The sequence below is a fragment of the Lethenteron reissneri genome, chromosome 21 (genome assembly GCF_015708825.2).
Source record: "Lethenteron reissneri isolate LAM-NWPU_2019-01 chromosome 21, ASM1570882v1, whole genome shotgun sequence".
Lineage (NCBI taxonomy): Eukaryota > Metazoa > Chordata > Hyperoartia > Petromyzontiformes > Petromyzontidae > Lethenteron > Lethenteron reissneri.
Genome location: NC_083799.1, coordinates 10,170,453 through 10,198,418, shown reverse-complemented (window position 1 = coordinate 10,198,418; position 27,966 = coordinate 10,170,453). Strand labels below are relative to the sequence as shown.

The 27,966-nt window shown below is 47.4% G+C and overlaps 1 protein-coding gene across 2 annotated transcripts; it reads right to left on the bottom strand.

Moving 5' to 3' along the window:
• TBCEL (tubulin folding cofactor E like) lies at positions 1-23,973 on the bottom strand. 2 transcript variants are annotated; one of them, XM_061555758.1, is made up of 10 exons: positions 23,797-23,973; positions 16,008-16,198; positions 12,293-12,442; positions 9,403-9,542; positions 8,243-8,418; positions 7,608-7,711; positions 7,147-7,299; positions 6,687-6,813; positions 5,267-5,383; positions 1-3,403 (listed from the first exon to the last, which is right to left on the bottom strand). In XM_061555758.1, exons 3-10 carry the CDS (start codon positions 12,438-12,440, stop codon positions 3,082-3,084), a joined length of 1,287 nt encoding a protein of 428 aa, XP_061411742.1. In that variant the 5' UTR covers positions 12,441-12,442; positions 16,008-16,198; positions 23,797-23,973; the 3' UTR covers positions 1-3,081. The 2 variants fall into 2 exon arrangements, with proteins under 2 accessions (XP_061411742.1, XP_061411743.1); XM_061555759.1 differs by lacking the exon at positions 23,797-23,973 and adding an exon at positions 23,324-23,404.
• Between the last annotated feature and the right edge of the window lie 3,993 nt (positions 23,974-27,966).

Here is a 27,966-nt window from a genome sequence, read left to right as displayed (position 1 = left end):
AATATTTTGCTGTTTATTTGCAAAGAAAACACAAAATATGGTCGACAGACGTATACAGTACAAAATGATTAACATCCCAATAACCAATAAAAGTAATTCAGAACATGGAAATGCTTGTTTCTATTAAATGAGCACGGCCATTATCCAATCCCTTGTCACATGACTGATGGTGCTTTTATTTGACAATTCTACACGGGATGTATTGCTGGAGAGCAGGAAAACGGAGTAGAAATTGTACATCTGCCACTCCAGCCTCAATCCCCACCAAAGTGGTGAGTTTTTGAAGCAAACGGGTCATCTGTCCACACAAGATATTGATCATGCTGTTATGCCACTTTTTCACATAAGTCATTTGGCAAACAAAGAATATACCAAACTTACAATGAATACACAAGTAGTAAACAACACACGGTTTTACCATTGGCGGTATAAATCTAATGTAGGTGCATTATCGGCAGGGATGGCACCTATCGGTATTTACAGATGGATGTTAATGATCTGTGCATTTCTAAAAGATTCATTTCGGGGCAGCAACGGGAGAAAATTACTTTTTCTTAATTGAGTAATACCACTTGGCATCTATCATGTAAAACTGCACATCGTTTTGTTGACAAAAGTGCACATGCTATGTGTGAGGAAGAAGGCTGTGAGATGATGCCATTTGTTCGAGCGTGGCTGTCAAACCCCGAACCAACCAACTTGGACAAATGAGACGGTGTCATGATCCGATGACGTTTTCTGCATAAAAACGGACACACTGGCAGTGCCCCGAACATACGGGGTTTAGAGGAGCAACTGCCCCAATACAATCTCGTGTGGACTCCCGGGCGATGGCGTGAGGTCTGGGAAGAACGGTCTGCCACGCTCTTTACATATCCGAGGGCCTCGTGTGGCCATGCAAGAGAAAATTGCCACGATTTTTTTTTTAGCTTTTGCATATAGCTGCGTAATACACGTCTGGTGTCAAATAGAAAATGTGTGGTGGATGGTACCACAAGACTCAAGAAAAATCTTTATTTTAAAACTGATATATAAAATTGAGTAACACTAAGTCATATGGTGATCTGGCGAGCCACTGTCGGTTATCGCTGTTTTAACTCATCTATTTTAACTCATCTGTTTTAACTCATCTGTTTTAACTCATCTGTTTAAACAATTTGGGAAAATAAAAAGTTTACCAGTCAGGGTTTTTGTAAGATTGCCATTCTGGGGTTGGCGTCTGCTCTGAAACACAGTTCCAAAATGCAGACACCACAGCTGAAAGCTCTGTTACATACACCTGCATATATACATGGATTCCTGGTGGAGATTGGTGGAAATGCAAAAAGTTCTCAAAAAACAGACTATCGTTGTGTTCACAGATATACCAAGACACCTGCATTAGCTGACGTGGCAATGAAATGAACCTAGCCAAGATAAACTAAAATTAAATAATAAAATAAAAGCTTGGAAAACTACATCCCTCACTGCATTATTACATTACACAATAATACATGGGCAGAAGATTAAGTGCAACACTATACATAACTTTTTTTACATTCGTATGCATCTTTCCAATTGGCTTGCACCAATTGGAAAGATGCAGGCCGCAGGGGCACCTGGCCGGCTGGTTGTGAATGCTCGCAAAGTGGCACGGCCTCTGATCAAACTTTAACTCGTTCAATTCTACCCTCCACCCCTATTTCATTTACCCCAAACCAACCTTAACACCCGCGATTATCCTGATATGAAGTTGAGATTATTCCTAACGCCTGATGTTCTAACCTACTTTTACACTACCCTACTAAGGCATGTCATTATTCGTCAATTAAAGATTATTCTCATGATACATGCATTACGTATTGCTACGCGTTGTGTATAGTTGGTTTACATTACCCCTGCAAAAATTAGAGGTGCTACAATCGCCACAATGCAAATTGTGATGGTTCATCGAGGGGAAGAGAATCGTTAAAGAACCCCATCCTAGCTTACCAGTCATTACAACCCACTAATTGTTCTTCCTAATGACTTTACTCCTAACCTGTTGATTTGCAATGCAGTAAAGCCTAGTTTGTCACCTAACGATAACCATGATATCATTGCCTATGTACAAATACCTCCATCCGCAAATATACTTTTTTTTTCCACTTGCACGCACCCCTGCTATTCATTCAGAGTCCCACATTGATTGACCCTGGGCATGACATCATATTGACTGCTTCTTTCGTGTACCCACCAAGCTCCCCGGCTCACGGAGCACACAGCCTGTACGTGTACCGTGGACATGCGGCACTATCTGTGTGCGCATGGACCTAGTTGCCAGGCACCATCTGTGCGCGTGTGCACCTGGTTGCCAGGCACCATCTGTGCGCGCGTGCACCTGGTTGCCAGGCACCACTGTGCCTGCAGGGCCCCCGGTATCATCAGACAGACCCAGGGTAGGCACAAGTGCTGAACTCTGGGACTTTGTGCAAAACGTTTCCTGTGTACTTACAGCTTAAGAGTCCGGTACAAATGTGTATCCTAATACCCAACCTGGAGGCTATTTCTACGGCCTTTTGTAAAAATAATTTGGGGACAGGTGCTGTTGGGTTTACAGACCTGTACTGAAAGTAATGATCGCGATGATTGAATTTTTTAATTTACAGTATTCGTGACACTACAACCAAATGTTTGGATACGTTCTTTTTATACATTTAGTTTGTCTAAAACAATCGGGCACCAGAGTGAAATACATTTATTCTGGGCAACAGCTGATGAAATATTAAGTGTTTTTAAAGCATTCAAATTTAAAACCAAACATTTCAAAACTGTCACATGCTTTTAACGCCAATAATTGTCGACAGGTAATGGCACGTATTTTACCTGTATAGTTAAGTATATACTATACATATGGTGTATTCATATTGAAATTAAATGCCACTTTTAAGCTGTAAGACTGCCTTCACTTCCACTTTGGTTCTTCCAATAAAAATGCAAATACACGCATTTTTCACCTTTAATTTTAAATTATTTCCCACTGGGCTGTGGCACTCATGCCAAACTGGCGTGCCAGTCGTAAAAGGCTGGCGCGAGGGAGGGCAAGGGAGCGAGGGCGGCGCGTCACTTGCGCATGACGTGGATCTCGTCGCCGTCCCGCACGCCGTACGTGTGCACGTTGCGTCGCGGAAAGCGCATCTCCTCGACAATATGGGCGCCCATGTTCTCGGCCACGTGGAAGATGCGGATGCGGCACGTGCCCTCCCGTGACTCCAGCGCCTCGCGCAGCTCCCGCTTCAGCTGCGCCACCGTCTGGTCCAGACGGATCGCCAGCGCCCTGCAGCAGCCGTCGAAATGTACCTGCACTTGCGCGACATCCTGCGGCGTCAGATCCACTTCGGCCAGCGGCTCCAGCTGCCCGTGCCGCTCCTGGAGCTCTGCCAGCCTGGTTTGTGGTGGTGATGGCGGGTGAGGGGTGAGGGGGTGCAAGGCGAGGGGGTGGGTAGGAGGGAGAATAATGCAGGAATAGTGGAAGCATGCCAGAGAGAAGTCATTCAGTCTATGGATGACAAGGCCGGGTCGGAACCCACATGCCGCTTCTTCCAGAGGTTTGAGCTTCGTGCCCTGCGGCTGCCCTGGTTAATACTGCAGGTGTATTTACATAGAATACATGCCGACTGCTTCACATGGGAATTTAATGAAAATAATAGTAGGAAATGAGTGCAAGTGTCATGGTCCAAATTCCGAAAATGATTAAATTACTCGCAAGGTACCTATTTGTTTAAAACCACAGAACATCACTCCCTACTGTGAAACTACTGCAGACAATATTCATCTGTAAAAGAAGTGCATTCGCCATAGCCTTGCACTATGAGAATGTTGCGAATACCAAATGCACGCATGATTTGGATTTGATGAATTAGCCAGGAAATGTCTTCATTTGATGTACTGTGGATTGCTTCAATGACCCCACTGAAGTTTAGGAGTTAACAGGACCCTGTGGGGTGGGCTGGTAGGAACGAATAACCAAAGAATATAAACATAATGTATTATTACACTTGTTTAGCCAGGAAAGCCCCACTGAGTCTAAAGGTTTTTGTAGGGTCCTGCCAAGTGTTTGCAGTAGGGGGCGATGTTGCTACACCTAATCTGACAATACGAAGGGAGAATTTGAGGCCTAGTTCTACACTTTAGGCCTAGCTGTAGGCTTTAGGCCGCTGTGAGTTAATTATTAATTTACATGTTTTAATTATTTATGTAAAAGCTTTAAATGTAAATGTTTCTATTTAAAAACATCAGGGAATGTAACATTGTTAAACATTAACTCCCTTTCACAGACGCGGGGGTACGATACGAAGGGAGAGTTTGAGGCCTAGTTCTAGGCTTTAGGCCTAGCTGTAGGCTTTAGGCCGCTGTGAGTTAAATTTTAATTTAAAAGTTTTAATTAAAAGCTATCTCAGGGAATTATAAGGGAATGTTACACTTGTTTAGCCAGGAAAACCTCATTAATTTAAATATTTTAATTAAAAGTTATCTGAGGGAATTATAAGGGAATGTTACACTTGTTTAGCCAGGAAAGCCTCACTGAGTCGAAAGGTTTTTGTAGGGTCATGCCAAGTGTTTGCAGTAGGGGGCGATGTTGCTACACGGATGGACGGACGATTTAATCTATTGTAGGCTGGTTCACTTCATTCCTACCAGTAACAGGCATTCTCTACTGTAGGATCGGTGGTCTGGTCAGTGTTTCCACAAACGCAGCCGGGATTTTTTTGAACTTCCACTTGTGAAGGTAGTGGGCGAATCTGCCATCAGGAAAGTGGATGTATAGCCTGTGAGCACAATGGCTGCTTGGCCAATGTGCAAGAGTGTGGCGCCTCAAATCCTCAAAGCCTCCCTCCCTCTCTCTTCCCCCTCAAGCAGTTGCCTGTTTGTTACATACAAAAGTGGGTTGCCCCAGTAAACTTTGGGTAAGCCAATGCAGGGGACACAGGAATTGGTGGATCACGTATTTATGAAACATTCAAACCCGCTGGGATGCAAGACGGTCAGGATACCTCAGTTGAGCAAATACGTTCACAACCCATCTCTGTGGACCTTTGAGTGTCACCCGCTGTGCACACGCAAGTTTTCTTTGGTTATTCCTCTTCCTTCCACGTGAAAAAGACTACTTTTCAAAAAAGAATCGGGCAAACATCCGAATGCAAGACGCTTCTGAAAAAGAGTCTCGATGTTGAGTGAGGCTTTCCTTGATAAGAAAAACCTACATTGTTATTACAACTACTATCATAGCTCACGGAGGAGCCCTCACCGGGAAGGCTGCTGATTGGTGGGGAAGTCCATGTAGTACCGGATGAAGAACCTCTCGGCGTCTTCCCGCTCGCTATCGCTCACCCAGCTTCCGTTGAGCACCTGCACCGAGGGGAGCCTGCAGGAGAGGCCCGACAGCGCTCGGCACGCTTGGCGCGCAGGGAGCACGTGACGCTGCGCCGCCTAATGCTGCGCAGCCTAGCGGGTTGACCCCGCGATTGCGTGACGACAGAAACATGCCACGGTGCGCCAAACATGTGGTGTCAGGCCAACTCGGTGCTGGGGCGGCGGGTTTGCCGCAAGCAGGACTGGAAACGTGTGCACACATACGCAGTATTTGTGCGCGAGCAACGCTTGCCCCAAATCTCAAACCCGGCTCAAATAGGTGGACCTTGAACAGCAATCTGCAGCGTACGTCTTGGGTGTGTGTGGGTATGTGCGACTGCGCAAGTCTGTGAACATGTGCACATGTTTTGAAGTGGGTCCTTGTAAATGTGTGAGGGTGCATGTCTTTATACAAGTAAAAAGATTAAGGAACACGCTGACAATTCATAACATGAATAATATTGGTCGCAAAAGCCTGGGTGTTAAATTGACGCCGAACAATTCTAAACTCATTTTACCGCACACCAATTATAAAAGCAAGAATTGAAATTAAAAGATAAAAAATCTTTATGAAGCAGCATGATTGACTTTTAAAATTGGTATACGGTAAACGGCCTTAAAAATTTGGCAGCCTACCGCATATAATCGGTCGCATTGGTAAGTACGTATATGTGTCTGCCAGTCATCTCTGTTCACCCATAACACCCGAGTCTGTCGCGTGACCTCCTGACAGTGAGCATTCCACAGTTCTCCATAAGAAAGGTTTTTTGGGTTAGATCGTGTAAATATAAATGTGTCGTTAAACTGGCCACCATCCGACAGCTAATTAGTAAGGTTTGTCCTAAACAAACTGTGCCAGTTAGTTACTACTTCAGCGCACCAGTGTGTTGGAGAGTAAACCCACAACATTTACAATTCGAGTACAACGTTTCGCTGCTGATTACAACCAGCTTCATCAGGTGCTTAGCCAGAATTGTGAAGAAGTCTTCACGTGACTTCTTGACGCAAAAAAACTTTTATGGATATTGGTCACATTCCACAGTTCGCGTGGCCTCAAATTCCGCTTGTAGCTTGGCACAAGGTGCTGCGGTGACATCACCACCACTGAGTGGCGAATGGCGGCTGTGATGTTGCTGCTGTTGTCTGTGTGAGTGCGTGCCTTTGCCTGCGTGCGTGCCTTTGCCTGCGTGCGTGCCTTTGCCTGCGTGCGTGCCTTTGCCTGCGTGCGTGCCTTTGCCTGCGTGCGTGCCTTTGCCTGCGTGCGTGCCTTTGCCTGCATGCGTACGTGGTGCCTGCGTGGCCCCATGGGCTGTCACCTGGCGACGGTAAGTTTGCGCCTCTGCTCATCGTTGTACTCGGCCAGCAGGGGGATGCCCAGGAGACGCAGCTCTTCCAGTGATGGAAAGTGATTCAACTTCTCCACGTCGGACCAGTCTGACAGGCCTGAACGATGCACACGTGCACGTGAGGCGACAGCAACAATAACATCTAATTTGGGTCCATAATTTCTGCAAACTACAATTAAATAGGGACAGTTATTGATTGATGCAGTGCATTCTAGTGCTGGTGAATTGGTAACTTTAATCCTGCAGATTACATCTGGAAATTACGGACGCAAACAGTCGGCTGAAGCTGAATGCTGCAGACCGCGTGGTTACATTTACAAGTGTGGCAAGGAAGGAGGAAAACGGCAGGGTTTTTAGGCAAAACGGCTCAATGATACACGAGTTGCCGAATGAATGCCTGCTGCACAACAGGTGGGAAGAGCAGGCTTACCCCAGTTGTGCAGGTTGAGGTGTTTCAGGTTGGTGAAGGCTTGAGTGAGCTCTGCCGGCTCAGAGCTCAGGCTGCCCACACGGTTGTTGGACAGAACCATTGTCTCCAGAGATGGGAAGATGAGGCCCAGCATGAGCACATCCTGCCACTCGCCTGTGCGCACACAATGCCACAACGCACACTCTGCATTTCTACGCCGTACCACGATGCTAAACCACGTCTACGCTTCCTGCTTTCAGCACTGCGTGGTGAAGTATGGTCCCCATGATCAGCACTGCACGAAAGGGCTCTGCATGCATTATGGACACCACTTGCATTTGCAAATACCACACGTCGCTTTCTCGACGCAGACACTGGGTTTTAAAGGCGAGCACTGTACTTGCTGCACTTCCAGAGGCATCTCCACCACTCGTGGGAACTCTGCACGCATGGTGCACCATGTTTAAAGGTTAGAGCCTCACGGAGCTGGTTGTCGGTGATGTGCAGCAGCTTCATGTTGTGGTAGACGTCGGGCGACACCACCACCGTTGTATAGTCGTTGAGGCACAGGAACAACTCCTCCAGCCTGCGGGAGATACAAGCGCCACACGTCCAGAAAAAATCCATCGACTGCCTGTGATCACTCAAGTGCAGTGTGAGTTCATGGCCTCACCAATGGGCAGCCCAAAAAAACCCACCACATAAAATTTGGTCCCATACTTAATTTGTCTAAATTCCAGCTCTGAGAATTACAAAAAGATCAGTTTGACTGTTATCTGATGAACATAACTTAGTGGCGGAGCAAGTGTTGCCCCCCCCCCCCCTATATTGTGTGCACTTCAGAAGGGATCTCAGATGTAGCTCGATGTTATCCGCTTCCATGGGCCATTCTCTAACATGATAAATTGCACTTCTCTGCAAGAGAATAAAATGGATACTTTGTCTCATGACACGACATCGATAGCACAAGAGGGATATAAAATTAGGGGAATTAAAAAAAAAAGCAGTCAGGCCTGGAGCCACACATAAAGCGTGCATGAAGGCGTGGGTCTGCACTCAAAAAAAGCGTGTACGAAAGCGATCGTGTATTGGTGCACTCCAGGCTGCCTCTGCTTACTGTGGCATATTTCTCAAGAGGGTGTGAACCGTTTCCCAGGACGTCTTGGTGTTGTTGAGTACCAGCTTGCGCAGGGACGGCAGGCGCAGGCTGGGTGGCGAGGGGCACGCCCCCAAAGGGTTGGCGCTCAGGTTGAGAAACTGCATCCTCGGCATCTGCCCAACAATTTTGCCGATCTGCAGAGACGCACTCGGCAGTGACTCCCCCATCCCCACATCTTGTTTACGACCAAACCAGCCGCAGCTTCAAAGCGAGGGCCAAGTCTCCACACATCACCTCGGACAAGAGAGGCCAATGCTCACGGTAAAGCCTTGTGAGTTTCACCTTGTTCAGCTGCAAATCCTGAATGATGAGGTTTTGACATCAATATATTTCACGAGACAATATTAGACGTATGGCCTAATAATGAAAATCAACGTACAAATATGCCTCTAGTTGTTAGCTGCTGTGAAATATGGATCAGAAACATTGGATATTGACCGAATGTTACAAAAAAGCTGGGGTTTATTTTGTTGTATTGCTAGATTTGTGAGAGACAGAAATGTATTAGAGCAGTGCTTCTTAAACTTTATTGCAGCCTTGCACCCCTTTGGTTCTCAATCGTAAAAAAATGTTAATAAAGACATAGGTTTGATGAAACAAAGTCGTTCTACTCATGTGCCCGTGCTTAATTTGTGTTTTAATGATTTACCTTCTGTCTCGCACCGCCAGAAAGGGCATCTCGCACCCCCAGGAGGTGCGTGAACCCCAGGTTAAGAGCCACTGTATTAGAGGCCTTCATACAGCAGTGGACACATCAGGGCTGCTAATGATGATGGCTTATGATGAAATCAGTTATGATGGCATTAGTATGTTTCATTGATAAGTGTATAAATGACTTACACTACGTAAAAAAAATGTCCGAAAACCATACAATCAATTAGACGCTGAAACAGAAAAAATACACTGACTGTGGTTGCACAACAGAATAACACAAAATGAACCCGTGCTACAAATCAATCGCCATTTCATAACCTGCTGCATAGCTAGGGCGGTGGAAACACACGTCTGATCGTTGACATACCACTCTACTGTCAGGACTGTTGTGTATGAGAGTGAATAATACGCTCATAATTACTTTCTGTAGCACGGCACGCAGTCCTGGCTGCCAGCCGCCTCACCTCTTCCCAGTCCTTGAAGCTGTTGTGCGATAGGTCGAGCTCGGTCACGTGACTGCACAGCTCCAAGATTTGTGACTCGTCGCCGGCAGCTGCGATGTCGCACATGTTGAGCACCAGGATTGGAGGCACGTTGAGATAATCTGCTCGCGAATGCACACAGCCACCGCACGTACAACCGGCCTTTACTTAAAAAAAAATTCCCATAATTATATCCCGATTGTGCTATCAGCATCATGTCACGAGATGAAGCTACCATTCTGATTTCTCACAGAGCAGTGCACAGGCCTTTCTGTGAAGAGAACTACCTGCAAAAGTGGATGTCACAGAGCTACCTCTGATATCACTGTGTAACAATTTTGTCTGTTCCTGGGTAGTAAGTGTTAAGAGAGCGAGGAAGACGTTGTAGATCCAGATGACAATTTTAGAGGTGGAGCTGAGGAGAGAACCCCATACTACCCCAACCAAAAAGACCTCAACGACTTGATCAGAGATCTTGGTTTCACCAAGTCCAATGCCAAGCTTTTGACGTCTGGGCTCAAGCAGTGGAACTTGGTGGATAAAAGTGTGCAAGTCGCAGATCAGAGGAAGCGTCACCAACCTTTTTGCAACTTCTTCACCTGTCAAGATGGGCTCTGCTTCTGTCACAATGTGACCAGTCTGTTCGAGGCAATCAGAATCGCCTGTAACCAGAATGAGTGGCGCTTCTTCATTGACAGCTCATCCAGGAGACTCAAAGCCGTGCTGCTCCATAATGGCAACAAGTGCCCATTTTTCTCCTGCCTCACTCGGTGCACCTCAAAGAGGATTACAACAGCATCAAGACCTTGCTGGACGCCTTGAAGTATGATGAGTAAGGCTGGGAGGTCATCGGAGACTTCAAAATGGTGGCATTCCTGATGGGTCTGCAAGGCAGTTTTACCAAGTTTCCCTGCTATCTTTGCCTTTGGGACAGCAGGGACACCAAGGTGCACTACCACAGGTGGGACTGGCCACAGCGGACTGAGTTCTCTGTGGGGTGGAACAACGTCAAGTGGGAGCCACTGGTGGACCCCCGGAAGGTGCTGATGCCACCACTGCACATCAAATTGGGCTTTATGAAACAATTTGTCATAGCTGTAGATAAGGAGTCAGCAGCCTTCAAGTACCTTCAAGACTTCGTCCCTAAGCTGTCTGAGGCAAAGGTAAAAGCCAGTGTCTTCGTCGGACCACAGATAAAGAAGATCCTGGAGTGCAATGAATTCCCCAAGAAGCTCACTAGTAAGGAGAAAGCGGCTTGGAACAGCTTTGTCCGCAGTGGTTCGTGGCTTCCTGGACAATCACAAGATCGAAAACTACGTGGATCTGGTTGAGACTCTGGTGAAGAACTACGGCACAATGGGCTGTAAGCATGTCCCTCAAAGTCCATTTCCTTGATGCTCATCTTTATCAATTTAAGGAGAACATGGGAGCGTACTCGGAGGAGCAAAGCGAACGCTTCCACCAGGATATACTGGACTTTGAACGCCGCTACCAAGGACAGTATAACGAGAACATGATGGGAGACTACATTTGGGGGCTGATTCGTTAAAGTGATTTACAGTATAATCGTAAATCTCGAAAAACTACTCACTTCTAAATCTTTTGTAGTATAAATACACATACATTTTTATTAAAGTTTTTTTTCTTCTGACTTTATGTTAACAAAAAGACACAAATTCGTCCGTTTTCTCATTGAAAATATGTAAATTGCAAACTATCACTGTCCTGGTCACAAAAGCAAAGTTTGTGGGGAATAAGAACCATTTCTGTACCTTTTAGGCATAAGCAATTACGAAATAATACTTACTACCCAGGAACAAAATTGTGTTACATAGTGTATTCATTCAAGGGATGTCTGGTTTGCAAAACAGGGGGCAGCACTTTCCCATATGTCCAGCTTCCGACAGTAATATTCACGGTTGGGTGGAAACACCAATACTTTAAGTACTCTGAGCTGGAATTTAAACAAAATTTGTTCCGAACCAGAACTACAGTGATGTTTTTTGTGCAATCATTGGTAACACCATTGCTGTGCAGTCAGACCATTAACTCATTTCACTTAAGAATCCGGTTTAATTTTAGGTTGGCTGCCTGGATACAAATACAGGATCGAAGCAAGTGCCAAGCTCAGCGCTCTAACCTTTGAGCCACCCCAGCCACCGAAACACGACGCGTCTCACCGGAAATCTCACAAACAACGTCTTGGGGCCATTGAATATAGGCACGTACTGCGACACCAAGGTTGTCATTGCTGACAACATTGATAGGAATCTCTGTTGGTGTGGACTAGCCTGGTTAGTTGTATCCAGTTTTGATTCGAGTTGAGAATCTGTCTCAGAGCCGCCGACGTAGCCAACCGTGCTAACTGGAGGTGTGGGGGAAGGACAACAAGCTAAACACAAAAAGCAGTTCTAAAGAAATTAGTTTTCAATCTGGATTTAAAAGTGCACAGCTCCAGCAGCTTCCTAATATCGGAAGAGCGTTCCAGACAGCCACAGAAGCGCATCCAAATGCGCACAATGCAGTGACCCCAAGTTATCGAAAGATTGTCTTTAGCCTGATTACATAGCTTACAGGGCTCTGCTGAAGGTTTTATCCCACGTACTGCGGTGTCGCGCTCTATCAAACTGTGCTATCCGAGTCGGCAAAAACCAAAATGGACTTTAAAGAGTAGCGATCGTGCTCTCCAGCCTCCGTAGTGTAACCTCAACTACAGTCTTTTGGCCTGCAAAAACCACAATGGAGTCATTCTTCTTTTCTAAACAACCGCCATTCGCCACAAAGTGGCGGTGACATCACCATGGCGCTTGTCTCAGGCTATGTGCACACACACACCAATTTTAATGTCCCGTTTAAAAACAACCATACACACCACGTGGCGTTATTTGCGGCGGGGTGTTGAGGATGATGCGCCGCACTGGGTAGTTGTCGGGGTTGTACTTCTCCCGTATGATGTCCACCAGGCTGCGCCCATGCTCGCAGCTCATGTTGACGCCCGTGCACCAGCAGGCCTGTAACATTGCTGCACAGAGGAAAACCTTTGCTATTGAGCGTGCACGACCATGCGTGTCCCGCAAGCCATCGACATTCCACAAGCGGTTGGTTTGATTGGGATGTTGAAAGTATATTGAAAAATTTGATTTGCCCCATTCGCTTTGGGCTGGAAAGTGCCATAGTGTGCAATAAGAGGTGTGATCCAAGAGTAATAATACACGTAAAAGGCGTGATTGTATAACCATAGTATCAGTCATACCAACACGCCTTGCATGTCACAACTTTGAACCTTGTGAATTGGTAGCCTAGAACTAGGCTGTGTACATTACACATGCACACAATGGCACCTTTTGCCCAATGGATGTCAATTTTGTGTGCAGTTATCGCGACTCCTATTTGTGTTCAGCCTGCAGGCAATTTTCTGATAATTTAAATAACGTGTCAATTGGTTTGAGGAATGACCTTGGCTGTACCATGACGCAATGGATGTGCTGCACTTACTATGCTGCACTGCACTTGGTTATCAGTGTAAATCGAGAGCTGGACAGGGGATGTCTTTTGGTTTATGTGAATATGGAGGAGGATGTAACGTCTCCATACGTGGGAGATGTTTAAACATTGTTGGCCATGGAGGTGATGTCATTCGGTTGCACAAGCCAAGTTTAACGCAGTTGGGGGGAGGGGGGTTAGTGGGCGGGGGTAGTGGGCAGCTCCGTATTTGTGAAATGGACGAAGGGGGAGTTGCTATGTGCTTAATTGGTTTCAGTGGCCTCCGCTATATTTCACCGTACTGCGGTCCTATATAGCGTTCAGCCTCTAATCCAACGGACCAATTGTAACGCAAGTCTTTGTTAAACGGTCTTTAGTCTGAGCAGAATACCAATTTAAATTAAAATCTGCCTATTCTGAACCCCCATCTCCCACGCTTTTGTCAACCAGGTGTGACAGAACAGCCAAGCCCTGACTAACAAAAAAGGATGTTTATTTTATCTTGTCATAAGCCTCGTTAAATAACATTTGCTGCAATTAAATACAAAAGCAGCGGTTTTAATGTTTGAATCGGGAAGTGTAAGGGAAAAAAAAGAGTGCCAAATTTTGTCAACGCCCTGCAACAATTTTTATTGGTATAGCGACTACATGCAACTGCATCTCAAGATGGTTTACGGAAATGAGGGACAACAGCAGGGGAGGGGGAAGTGTGGGGGGCAAGGACACATGGGAGGGGACAATGCGACACCACAATGTGGCATAAAACCTTAAGCAAAGCCCTTGAAGCTATATATTCAGGCTAAAGACATCATCCTTAGAGAACTTGAGGTCACTGCTTTGCGCGCGTTCAGATGTGCTTCTGCAGCCGTCTGGAATGCTCTTCCGATATTAGGAAGATAATTTTTAAATCAACTAGATTGAAAACTCACCATTGGAACCTCCTTTGCCATTAGCAAAATATGATAATTGTTTTTTTTTACCCTTTTATCTGGCAACAAAACTGACACCTTTTTTACAAGGAGTCATGTTTGCATTGACCACAATACCTGCGGTCGGAATGCAAACAAAAAACACAACTCTGATAATGTATGCACTGTCCTTGAAATTGATTGGTCCACACCCGAGAAAAGCTTTCCTTAGAGCCTAGTCTCACATGGTGTTGAACCAGATGACGCCAAAAGGCGCACAACTCAAAGGCAATGCACCATCAGAGTATAAGAAATCGGGGTAAGCATTTACACCATTGGAACCAGTAGCAAAATGATTGTTTTTTTTACCCTTTTATCTGGCAACAAAACTGACACCTTTTTTTACAAGGAGATTGAAAACTAATTTCTTTTATAACTGCTTTTTGTGTTTAGTTTGTTGTCCTGCCTCCACACCTCTGATTAACATGGTTGGCTATGTATGGTGCGAAAGTAGTTCAACATGCACATGCTACAAAATCATTGCCGATGTATCCTTGGGAAGCATATATATTACTTTCTCATTGTTTTCAGACAGTGACAAAAACAAACAGCCTTGCTATTACAAGATTTGAAGCTTTTGTGACTGCAAGGATTCACTCTCTTAGGTTCTTTTCGGTAAAGTCACGTAGGTAAAATAATAATAAAAATAAAAATGTTTTTTATATTATCTTTATTATTTTTATTTTTACCTACGTGACTTTACCGAAAAAACCTAAGAGTATGAAGCCTTGCTATTACTGTCCATAAACCAGGAACTGTACAAAACAGGAAACGGTTCAGCTTCACTCTGCTCATGTTTTTTACGAAACAAAATGTTTACATGCGTAGCAAAATGCTGAAATAAACCTGCAAATACTCAGTGACCAAGTCGGTCTGCCACAGCTCTGGTGAGTTGAATATTCAGCAAAGCAAAAAAACACATAGTAAGGCACAAATATGAAGTATTTTTTGTACAGTTCTGTCCACTAAACGGATTTATCATCTTACCAGCAGTTGTCCTGCTGTATCGGTTCCGCCTGATGACGGTCGCTTGTGTTGCGATCGAAACGTCGTGATTAAATGTATTTTATTTTATACCTACGTGACTTTACGGAAAGAACCAAATAATATGGATCCCTGCAGTCACGAAAACTTCAAATCTAGATTGAAACATAAACCAGTTTAGAATAAAAATTTGCTCAGACAATTTGTGTTCAACTAGACCAGGGGTCGGCAACCTACGGCTCCGGAGCCGCATGCGGCTCTTTACGGGCTGCTTCTTGACGATGAGTACGTATGTACTCAGATGCATTGCGGCTCTTGAAATACTGAATTTTGTACCGAATTGGAAAGAAATGGCTCTTCTTGTTATTTTGGTTGCCGACCCCTGAACTAGTCTATATAAAACTACTTCTCTCTTAAAATGTTGCACACAAAACATCCACTGCCAGCACTGTGGTTTGTTATTTTTAACTGTTTTGAGAGATAATGTCTTGCTGAACCGGTCATGTAAAATGTGCTAGAGGCTAAGAGGATGCTTCATCACCATCTGCAAAATGTCAGAGTCTTGAAACGTTGGCTTGTTGTGTTTACGAGTTGTAAGGCAGTGCCCGTGAATGATGACAGTGGTGAAGTATTTTCGGACTGTGCCTCTACGCCATTGCCACCCGAGCCCCCTGACACATCACGAGGGCTCGTGTGGACGACAGTGGCATGGCAGAGCAGCCATCGGGCGCGCCTCTACAACCCTATCAGCCGCTTGAGCACAAAGGAATTGAACATCCCACGTTGGTTCGATCCCACTGTGGTGCGGAGGAGTTCCAAGACATGTGCTAACTGCAACATCCAAAACTCTTCAAGGGTAGAAAAGCACAACGCAATAACACGTGGATTTATGTACATGCACAGCCCATTCGTCAATCACCTGCGGGATGAGGGCCTTTCCACGCCGTGCGGGTCATGGGTGGGGGGTTAGTCAAGGGGTTGGCGACGGCTGGGAGCATATAAGTAGGAACATAGACATACTGTAAAACATTGGATTTTGCTGCACTGCTGCCCTCTGCTGTTCACAATATATATGTTTACGTAGCGTCTAAACGCAGCTCACATTGGAAGACGCTGAAAAGCCTATGTGTATATCGCAGGGAGTCGGCTCACCTGCGGCGGTCCTGCTTCAGAGTTGTGCCACCACTGCTGCTGCTGCTGTGCCCCCGAGCTGCGCCGCCGTAGCACCTGTCGAGCTGCCCGCGATGCGTGAGGAGCAAGGTGCAACTGTGACGTGATCTTATCCACTCCTCGCGTGCGCTGTCCGTTAAAAAGGTCCCTTCATGCGCCACTCGGTCAACAGACTGACGAGGAGGCGGGCACATGAAAAACAGTGGCTTGTTATCGTCTTTGCACGCCAAATAGAACACAGGCACTGGAGTGCATATTTAACATGAGGCCGATGTGTAATCCCTTTTGGACCATCGAGAAGAGCATCACATGATGCAGTGTTAGGTTTCCTTAGCTGTGAGAGTTGGGGCTTACTGCAGACAGGGCTTGCAAGAAGACCCCAGTGTTTATAACAGGGCGAAAGTTTAACCACAAATATTTATATAAATAAAACAAATATTTCACGTAAGTTTGTATTGTATGCACTGTGGTGGAGGCATCACCCATTTCTATTGACAGCCATCTTAGTCAATAGGTCAGAGCAGAAACTGGAACCACCTAAGGTAGTAAAATCTTAATAGTACTGATTTACCTATATGGATGAGAGTGCACTTTTTGTTAATACACTGATTTGAAATGGCTACCACGTGAGTCACTGTTATTGGCCACAATATAATTGGAACCACTGAAATCGTTCTCCCTCAAGTGATTCCAACAAGTAAAATATCTGCCCTGGGCTCATGGACTACTGACCTATTGCTTGAAATGCTGACCTCTCTGTAAAGCGACCATAGCAGTATAATACTCATAAAAAAGGGACTCAACTGTATCAACCCTGGGGAAATTACAGGCCACAATGTCCCTCCACGACTCCACCACCACTCTGGCCAGAACTTGAATTTGTAACCTTCAGATTATGCGTTATCTACACACCACGACCACGGTGGCATGAGAAGCGCGCTCAGCACAAGCTTAGAGTGAGAAAATAAGTTACTTTTCCAGTGTTCGCGAACCCGGGTTAAAAATCACAAGAAACACACCGGCCTGATTGAAACACCAAGGAAGGGGCATCACGTCCACACATCTGCAGCTGAAGCAGGAGCACGCATCCAGGCGGGGACGCGAGTGTTCACCTTCCAGGCGCCCGCATGGGAGCCAGCAGGTGCCTGCGTGGCTAAGGGCATGAACCGCTTAGTGCACGCGGTGATGGCACTGCCGCTTCCATCCCCGTGCAGGAGCCCCATCATCATTTATTATTCAATACGAGCAGCAGCGGCGGAGGCAGCTCCAGCAGTGCCAAGCATGACCTTCGATGAAGGTGATCGTGAAGGTGGTGATGGTAATAGGCGATGTGGATGGGTATCTAGTGACAAACGTGATGATGATGTTGATGAAGGTGGTGAAGGTAATGGTGCAACAATCAGAATATTTATACTGGATGAATCTGATGCGCTATAAAGAGGTGGTGATTAGCGAGCCTGGTAATAATGGCTTGTGATCGTGGTGGTCGTGATGGAGGTAGTGATTACATTGAAGGAGGTGAAGATTATTGCGACCGTGATCATGGCGACGGTGATGTAATGGTGTTTAATGTTGTGGTGATAGTGGTAATGGTGAATGTTGTGGTGAAAGTATTGATGCTGATGTGGTGACGTTGCAGTGAGAGCTGGTGGAGGCAAGTCTAGACGCCAGTACCCCACCGGGGGATGCATCTCACCACTGGTGGCTTTTAAATGCTTTTTAATAATAAAATTAAACAATACAGCATGGCAGCGAGGACGGGGAATAAGTGGTGAGTTGCGTAGCTGGCTTCTATCCGGTAACCCAAGCTCCTTAATTCATATTTTAGATTCCATGTGCTCATGAAAGCAACAATCAATGAACTATTTAAAAGCACATGAGAGCCCATTGGGACAAAAAAACAAAGGGATGTAATGGTTTATCTATTAAAATCGATTCCTACGCCCATGATACTTGCATCAATTAATGCATGATATTATATTGCTTTACACGAAAGCCAAGAGAGATTATACATGCACCACAACGACAAAAAATAAAATTTGTGTTTAAGATATGGCATGGCATCAAACGGCAACCAAGATGAATAATTACCATCCCTACTCCATTGCAGGGGAGAGCTGTGCTAATATACAGGATCCAAACAAAGAAACACCAAAAAGTATCTATTCAAATAAAAAGATATTGTGATGAAATGTATCATTTATGTGGGAACATACACTTTAGCACACTATGTGCCATCATCAGGTTCCCCCCCCTGTGCATTGCGTAATGATGTTAAACAGTCCTGGCACGTTCACCGACTCCTCAGTGTGCAGAGCGATCACGGTCACGTTGAAACACTGGCACCTAAGCATACCCGCTCCCTCGCTTAACGAGTAATTAACTAGTTACCCTACTGATTTATTATCCTACACATCTTATTCAGTACCTACCTTACCCACTACCTAGCCGAACTAGTACCTAAATAACTTACACACCTATTACTAGTGCTTGTCCAACCTATTATATATAGTACTTACCTACCAGAACTAGTACCTACCCTATCTATTGTCAATCCTACCTAACCTATGTAAAAAAAAAGTACTTTCCATAATTATTACCTACCTTCTCCAACACCTACCCTCCCCAATACTGACTCAACTCGCATCATGGCTATTGTCAACAAAGCAGGATATGGTATCTGAAGGGACAATATCTGAAGCATTAGCCTACTTTGTCTCTTGTATAAGACAGTGTTAACGATTACCAAAGCGACTGGTTTTTTGTGAGTGCAGTCCTATCTACATTCTGTGAACGTGCATGATACCTAGCCTGCTAAGAGCACTCAAACGAACCCAAGGAACGACTTTGGGTTCGCAAAGCACTTGTCTAAATTGTCTAAATATTCAAGTCTAAACGCCAAGGCTTAATTTAATCAGTCTCTCTGGGTCAGCAATACAGAAAAAATGTCCACATCCAACACACTACATCCAGTATATCTCTCGCGATGGCTGTGACTACCTCCAGTGGCTGATGCTGCTAGTTCCATCTCCCAATTGTGGAAATTGAAACAATGGGCACGTTTCTTATATCCATCCCCTGCCTCTGTGCACCCAGCAGTATAATTGTGCAGGTGGCGGGCAGAGGGATAAAGTGTGGGTACTCCCACCATCAGTTTGAAAAAGTAGGCCAAAATACCGTCTAGGAGTTCTCTTGAGATCAATGCAGTGAAGGTCCTTCTGCCAGGAGTGGCACAAGCACCACCGTTATTACCTTTCGCACAATCCATTGTGTTGTTGTCTCTGTGTGTGCACGTCTGTCCTGCAGTCTACCAGCAATCCATAAAAATATTCAGTGAGAAATGAAAACTCTGCTAAACACAACATGCAGGGCGTCTGCACCACAAACCACAGCGGCTTGACACTGGCGATGAGCCAGCAGAGCAATACCCTAAGAGCAATGCACTAATATAATAGTGGGGTGGGAAGGACGCAGCTCAAGGAAGCGGCACAGCGATATTCCTGGAATGAGACTCATTAGAGTTGGCAGAAGCTCATGCTCAGCGACAGCTCCACATGTCACCAAGGGCTTGGGCTTGGCGTATCTATCTCCTGGCTTGGACGGCGGCTGGCATTTGCTTGACACGTGCAGCAGCACAGGAGGGTGCATGAAGTGGGGTGCAGTAGTGCACAAATACCAAGAACTGCCATCTTGCCTGAACAGACTGTTATGGTAAGTGCTATTAGCGAGTAGCACCTATGAAGGCTGGAATGCCACACGAGGGGGTAGGTGGTCAGCACACACCCGTGCACACATACACCTACTTTGTACATGTACGGTCCGTCTTAAATTCACCGCTGGATGAGGGCCTCCCAATTCTGTACATAATAATCAGAGGCATTATTTGCTCATGCTGCACCATGCTGGTTAATTCAGGGATCATAGATATCAGAACAGAAGTATAGTACAACAACCTATTTTGCTCCTCTGCTGTCCACAAAGTAGGCCAAGGCCACATACATACTAAAACAAATATACACCCATCTTTTACAGGATATGTGCTGTTAGCAAGCACCTGCCTGGATCGACAGGACAACGTGATGTTGTGTTATGTATAGCTAACACATTAGCCACCTTTGCCCCAGTGTTGATGTTCACACTCATTTAAGGCTAAGTTGACCGAGGGGAGGATCAGGCCAGTCTCAGATACCACTTGCTTCTGATGTTATCCATGGGTGAGTATTGAACCCAGGATAGAAGGGGTCCATAGAACTTCAGCGTCACTGCTTCACTTTGCTAAGAAATGTTGTACTAATTAAGAAAAACATGATCGCAATGCATGGGTGCCGACCATTCAGAAAAAAAAACACTTATGTGACCCATCTGGGTGGCGAGTGAGCTGGAGCCACACACGTCGAGACACTGAGAGACACACGAAGGCACGCACTGAAGTACATACATACATACACACATACGAGGCACATGTGGTGGTTAACGTTACAGCAGGCGTTGAGCTCCACATTTGGTTTTCGAATTGCAGGTGACATATCAATGAGCAGACGCAACGTGCAATCCCCCACAGTGGGCGCTGTTGGGTCATCGCCAGACGTACCGTCCTGCAGGTTGCAATAATTTATTGGCTGGAAAACCTGGAATGGTTCTCGCTGTCTGCCTGACGTGGAGCCATAGCATGTTCCCGACAAAGACACTGACATAGTGACACAGAAAGACAAAGCTCCTCCGTGTAGGTGAAGTGGACGTGTGGGGGTAAATGCTGGTAGCGAGGACATTCAAGCCGACCTAACGCACGAGGCGTGGTGTGACCAATTCCATGCCCCGACGCATGGATGTTTCCAAACCATGCCAGGCATATACTGTATTTATTGGCGTCCACAGAATGACATGCTGAGATACAAAAACAACCGTCGTTCGCCACGAATTGGTGGTAACGTCACCGCCGCTTGCCCGTCCCAGGCTAGGTGGACTTTGAGGCCATACACACACACACAATCACAGACAATGCCAGAAAGGATGGGTGCTGACCCGTTCAGAAAAGAAACATCCATGTGACCCGAGAGTGACATACACCCATGCACACTACATAATTGCCTTTGCAGGACACGAAAAACGAACGCACACATACTGACACGGCCCAAACGAAGACAAAGATCCCTCTTATAGCCTTTCAAAGACTGTTGGGGCTGTTAGCGAATACCCATTAAGGCCGGCACGGCACACGAGGGGGTGGGTGGCTAACACCACGCCCGACCGCCTTTGTCTCCCCACTGCTGATGTTTACACACACCAGGTTCTCGTTTAAGGCTTCGTCGACCTTGGGAATTGAACTCGGGTCGTCGGATCCGTAGTGCTAACCACTGCACTACCTCTCCCCACAGGGATATTGACATACACCAAAATAGCTACACAATGCTACTCCAACACACACTGGCATATACACATTGGCACACACCAACAAACTGTTGACACACACCAACATACACACTGACATACATATTGACACACCCAAACCCTTACCGACATACAAACACAATGCAATAATATTGACCCACACAAATATTCCCCGTACACTGTATAGAGAGCACCTACATCATACGCTTTTCTGCACCCATAAACGTTACACGCAATGACATCCCCTAAATAAACACTGACATACACAGCAAAGGCCGCAGTGTCAACCCCCTCGAACCCCCGATACTCCTCGTCCCCATCACCCCATCAGTCTGCTGAGGGGCGCCTCACCACACTCCCCGAACCCCTCGATTCCCACCAAGATAGCGAGCCCACCTCACTGGACGCCCATCATTTCCCTGGGTCCATCTGGGGTTACCTGCTCCCATTCTGGGAGACTCTGGCAGACTGGGCCACCACCCTCCCATCTCCTCCCGGAGGACCCTGGGTCTCCCGTCCCTTCCCGGACGCTGCCCCTCCAGGTCCCCGCTGCCCCTCCAGGTCCCCGCTACCCCTCCAGGTCCCCGCTGCCCCTCCAGGTCCCCGCTGCCCCTCCATGTCCCCGCTGCCCCTCCATGTCCCCGCTGCCCCTCCATGTCCCCGCTGCCCCTCCAGGTCCCCGCTACCCCTCCATGTCCCCGCTACCCCTCCAGGTCCCCGCTGCCCCTCCATGTCCCCGCTGCCCCTCCAGGTTCCCGCTGCCCCTCCAGGTCCCCGCTGCCCCTTCATGTCCCCGCTGCCCCTCCAGGTCCCCGCTGCCCCTCCAGGTCCCCGCTGCCCCTCCATGTCCCCGCTGCCCCTCCAGGTCCCCGCTGCCCCTCCAGGTCCCCGCTGCCCCTCCATGTCCCCGCTGCCCCTCCATGTCCCCGCTGCCCCTCCAGGTCCCCGCTACCCCACTTCAGCCCCGCTGCCCCTCCAGGTCCCCGCTGCCCCTCCATGTCCCCGCTGCCCCTCCAGGTCCCCGCTGCCCCTCCATGTCCCCGCTGCCCCTCCAGGTCCCCGCTGCCCCTCCATGTCCCCGCTGCCCCTCCAGGTCCCCGCTGCCCCTCCAGGTCCCCGCTGCCCCTCCAGGTCCCCCGCTGCCCCTCCAGGTCCCCGCTACCCCTCCAGGTCCCCGCTACCCCTCCAGGTCCCCGCTACCCCTCCATGGTCCCCGCTGCCCCCTCCAGGTCCCCGCCGCCCCTCCATGTCCCCGCCGCCCCTCCAGGTCCCCGCCACCCCTCCATGTCCCCGCCACCCCTCCAGGTCCCCGCCGCCCCTCCAGGTCCCCGCCGCCCCTCCAGGTCCCCGCCGCCCCTCCATGTCCCCGCCGCCCCTCCATGTCCCCGCCGCCCCTCCAGGTCCCCGCCGCCCCTCCATGTCCCCGCTGCCCCTCCAGGTCCCCGCCGCCCCTCCATGTCCCCGCTGCCCCTCCAGGTCCCCGCTGCCCCTCCATGTCCCCGCTGCCCCTCCAGGTCCCCGCTACCCCTCCATGTCCCCGCTACCCCTCCAGGTCCCCGCTGCCCCTCCAGGTCCCCGCTGCCCCTCCAGGTCCCCGCTGCCCCTCCAGGTCCCCGCTGCCCCTCCAGGTCCCCGCTGCCCCTCCAGGTCCCCGCTGCCCCTCCAGGTCCCCGCTGCCCCTCCAGGTCCCCGCTGCCCCTCCAGGTCCCCGCTACCCCTCCAGGTCCCCGCTACCCCTCCATGTCCCCGCTACCCCTCCATGTCCCCGCTACCCCTCCAGGTCCCCGCCGCCCCTCCATGTCCCCGCCGCCCCTCCATGTCCCCGCTACCCCTCCATGTCCCCGCTACCCCTCCATGTCCCCGCTACCCCTCCATGTCCCCGCTAACCGTGGGGTCCCAGGGACTCGCACCTGGAGACGCGGAGGAAGGGAGCCGCCTCTGGATCCAGGTCGCGACGCAGCCAGAGCGCTGGAGAACGTTGGGCGGTGACGTCACCTCGTAAACACAGGCCCGTGACGTCACCGCGCAAGGGCGGGGCGTAAAGACGCCGGGCCCCGCCCCTCGATTGCGTCATTTGTACAGCGGCCCGGGCACGCGACGCGGAGGCCGAATGGAGCGCGTGACGTCATCGCGTTAAACGACGTGATGACGTCATTTACTGCGGCTTCGTCTTCCGTCACACCGCGCGTGACGCCACCGCGCTACCCGTCGGGTGACGTCACGACGCGATCTCCCCCACAAAAGCAAAAGGGGGAGATTTTCCGGCCGTCGCTATTGGACAGTATTAAACGAGCGTTAATGTGCAACGCGAACGCGTATTTTGTTGTTTAGTGTCAGTTAATGTGCATGCACGCTACACTTGGTGCAGAGGGCGGCGAGTTACCGTGGCAGCGCGAGGATTGGTCGGTCGCCCCCCCCCACCACCCGTCCCCGTCGTGGCGCTTGCGCGAGTCCGAGCAGCGCGGAGCAAGGAGAGACCCAAACCCGGGTCCTGCGGGTGACCACCGCCGCCGCCGCCGCCACAAACAACAACAACAATGACCCCCGTCGTCCTCCCCGCTTAGTTGACCTCGCACTCGCCCACGTGACCAAGCCCCGCCCACTGCCCCCGTCGGCCAGCCAATCAGATCTCGTGAACACGCCCCCCCCCCCACTGTTGCCATGACCCCCTCGCGACCACAACACAGCTGTTTAAAAATAAGTGCTTGTCATGTTGTTGTTGTTGCAATTAGGACGTTATATTCTTGGTTCTTTCGGTAAAGTCACGTAGAAGGGAAATAATAAAATAATAAAATTATAAAACATCTATTTTATTTTTTATATTAAAAATATAAAACATCTATTTTATTTTTTATAATAAAAATAAAAATTTTATTTGTATTATTTTATTATTTCCCTTCTACGTGACTTTACCGAAAGAACCAAGAAGATTTAACCAAATAGTTATTTTTTACGGAAACCAAACTTTATTTGTCAACTCCTTCAGAATGGCTACATGCCACAGCCCCCTCCCCCAAACAATCAGTTGTTTAACAAACGACGTCAAATCATGTAAAAAAAATTGGTTTTATTCTTTCTGGCAATAAAACAGGTGTTAAGATTTTGATGTCAAGCTTTCGTGACTGCAGGGATTAATATTCTTGGTTCTTTCGGTAAAGTCACGTAGAAGGGAAAGAATAAAATAATCTATATATATAAAAACGTGAATCTGTCTGTCTGTCTGTGTGTCTGTGTGTCGCCGGACCATACGCACTTTCATTGGACGGCGGTTGCCCCTGGCAACGGGTAGCGACGCCTTCGCCGCTTTCATTGGACGGCGGTTGCCCTGCCAACGGGTAGCGACGCCTTCGCCAAGGGGTGGACGCCATTTTTTATTCCCGTTAAAAATAGGCGCACGCATTCACACGCGACTCTGACGTAAATTCATCACAGTTTCACGTCCTCTTCACTCCCCTCCCACCCCAATGTGTTCAATTACTATTATAGGCTCCGTAGATAATAAAATAATAGCGATTAGACAGTATTATTGTAGCGCGGGGGGGGGGGACGCCACCCGTACCCTGCCTCTGCCGGGTGGCCAATTTAGGCGAGGCCGGAGGCTCTGCACGCTACTAGGCCTCGACACCCACCACGCGACTCTGAGGTAAATTCATCAAAGTTTCACGTACTCTTCACTCCCCCCCCCACCACAATGTGTGCAATTAATATTACTTTTAAACCCAACGCGCCAAGAATCTATTCTTTAAATGGTGACTGTACAAATAGTCATTAAGCTGGGTGAGCGTACTGCCAGTCTATTATGTAGACTGTAGCCTGCTTATTCAATTGTCTGAGTGTACTGACAGTCTACAATGTAGACTGTAGCCTGCTTATTCAGCTGGGTGGGTGTACTGCCAGTCTATCATGTACACTGTAGCCTGGTTATGAAGTAAAGTTAGTCAATTTGTAACACGTACGCTTTCGCAAACATTATTCATAAACAACGTTATTCGGTTTACATCGCCCTATTTATTTATGTGTTGTAACCCTTATCCACCACCCGACACGCCCAATCTGCTAAAAATGGTCACGTTCCTAAAACAATAACACTTGACTGCTTTATCCCACCGGTGTGTTCAAGCGTAAAACCACAAGAATGACCATTTCTCATGAAAAAACAACTGTATAATTATGTTTAAACCTCACGCGCCAATAATGGATTCTTTCAATGTTCATTCTACAAATAGTCATTAAGCTGGCTGAGCGTACTGGCAGTCTATAATGTAGACTGTAGCCTGCTTATTCAGCTGGGTGGGTGTACTGCCAGTCTATCATGTACACTGTAGCCTGCTTATTAAGTAAAGTTTGTCAATTTGTAACAAGTGGCCTTTCGCGACCATTAATCATAAACAACGTTACTGCCTTTAGATCGCCTTATTTATTAATGTGTTGTAACCCTCCACCACCCAACACGGCCATTCAGTAAAAAAGTGTCACCTTCATAAAAGACGAATAGTTCACTGCTTTAGCCCACCGGTGTGTTCAAGCGTCAAACCACAACCATTAACATTTTTTATGCAACAACAACTATCTCATTACTTCTAAAACCCTACAACGGATCGGCGCGCATCACTAAAACCTTACAACGGATCGGCGCGCCTCACTAAAACCCTACAACAGATCGGCACGCCTCACACAAACCCTACAACGGATCGGCGCGCCTCACTAAAACCCTACAGCGGATCGGCGCGCCTCACACAAATCCTACAACGGAAGCGTAACGCATTGTAGTGTCGTGGTTAGCGCGCCACGCTACGAACCTGGCGACCCGAGTTCGATTCCCACTCACGGCCACCACCGGTGACGATTATTTGAACCGGACCTGGGCCTCCCCTAGGTCGACTCAGCCTCAAACGAGTAACTGGTGTCGTGTGTGAACATCGTCACTGGGGAGACAAAGGCGGCCGGGCGTGGTGAATCCAAGTACCCGGGCGAAGCCGGGTAGTAAAGCTAGTACAACTATAAAACGATGAAAAGTGGATTTCACACCTGATGATGATTGCTTGTGTTGCAGTCGAAACGTCGTGAGAATTTTTATTGTTTTATATTTTTATTATTTTATTCTTTCCCTTCTACGTGACTTTACCGAAAGAACCAAGAATATGAATCCCTGCAGTCACGAAAGCTTTAAATCAAAATTAGGACTTTATTTAGTCTACACATGTAGGCTTTCGCAACCAATATTATCCACAATAGAGTTTTTAGGGTTAGAACCCTATAAATATAAACATGTAAATGTGTTGTTAAACCCGCCACCACCCTTGAGTGAATTAAATATAAATAAAGTATTATCCAAAAACTTCTATTATGGATAAGACTTTATTTGTATTGAATAAACTTAAGGCATTCGTCAGTGACACTGCCTTACAAAATATATAATAGGCGACGTTTTCGGGCAATTAAAGGGGCATACGCTGTGAAAGGTGATTGCCCAAAACGTCGCATGTAAACCAGTGTTTTTGTTTTGTTAATTCTACACAACTGGCAACGCAGCATCACCAAATAATGTCCTGCTAAGTCTTCGTAGTAGGATGCGATGCTGCTGTGTGTAATCCCATTGGAGTAATTAGCTATCTCAGTAAACACGCAACGTTTTCCCAACGTTCTCCATGCAGACAGCCCCGTAGGGTCAAGGGGGCAAGTTGTATGTGCAACGTGTGGCTAAGCAACATTTGGTTAATTCAACTTCATATAACATACATGCTAATTTCTCTAACCCCTCTCTCTCCGCCCCTGCCCCCCTCTCTCAAGCTTTTTACACCTTGCCACTCACCATTTCCACTCATGGACATGCTAATTTCTCTAACCCCTCCCTCTCTCCCCGCCCCCCCCCCCCTTTCTCTATTTAAAGCAATTTTTTTCCCTTATACGTGACTTTACGGAAAGAACCAAGAATAAGAAGTGTACTTGTAAACATCAGATTCTTTATTTGGACTTGAGGAATCCGATGAGCTATGAAACTCTTTTTAAAAGACATCCAGTATGGACAGGGCCGGATTAAGGCACGGGGGCTTTAGGGGCAGCAAGCCCAGAGGCCTCTGCCAGCTGGATGGCCTCCAAATATTAATTGAAAAGTTATTTCATTTGTGAATGCTCAATTTAATTTGTTGTTAGCCTTGTCAATTTTTTTCTTAATAGCTCATCGGGATTCTGCCTGCGGTTAGCAGTGAACTTTCCGTGTCTGTAAAAACTCCATAATATAGGGTTATTTTTGGGTTAGATCACGTAAATGTTGTTAAACCCGCCACCACCAATTAGTAAAGTTTGTCACGTAAACATAACATACCAATTGGTTACTTAGACAGCAACACTGGTGTGTTGGAGAGAAAAGCCACAACATTTACAATCTTATTCTTGGTTCTTTCGGTAAAGTCACGTAAAAAGGAAACAATAAAATAAAAATTTTATAAAACAATAAAATTCTCACGCAAGAAAAAAAAATCTTGCTGTGTTTTTCACACCTGATAATTGCTTGTGTTGCAGTCGAAACGTCGTGAGAATTTTATTGTTTTAT

What these genes read in the sequence shown, in the direction of transcription:
- TBCEL (XM_061555758.1), bottom strand. Translation starts at nt 12,440, where the DNA reads ATGTTACAGGCCTGCTGGTGCACGGGCGTCAACATGAGCTGCGAGCAT. An exon ending in CATCACCGACAACCAGCTCC is followed by an intron (nt 7,300 to 7,607) that starts GTGAGGCTCTAA and finishes GTGTGCGCACAG; the next exon opens with GCGAGTGGCAGGATGTGCTC. An exon ending in CGCAAACTTACCGTCGCCAG is followed by an intron (nt 5,384 to 6,686) that starts GTGACAGCCCAT and finishes CCTCTCCTGCAG; the next exon opens with GCTCCCCTCGGTGCAGGTGC.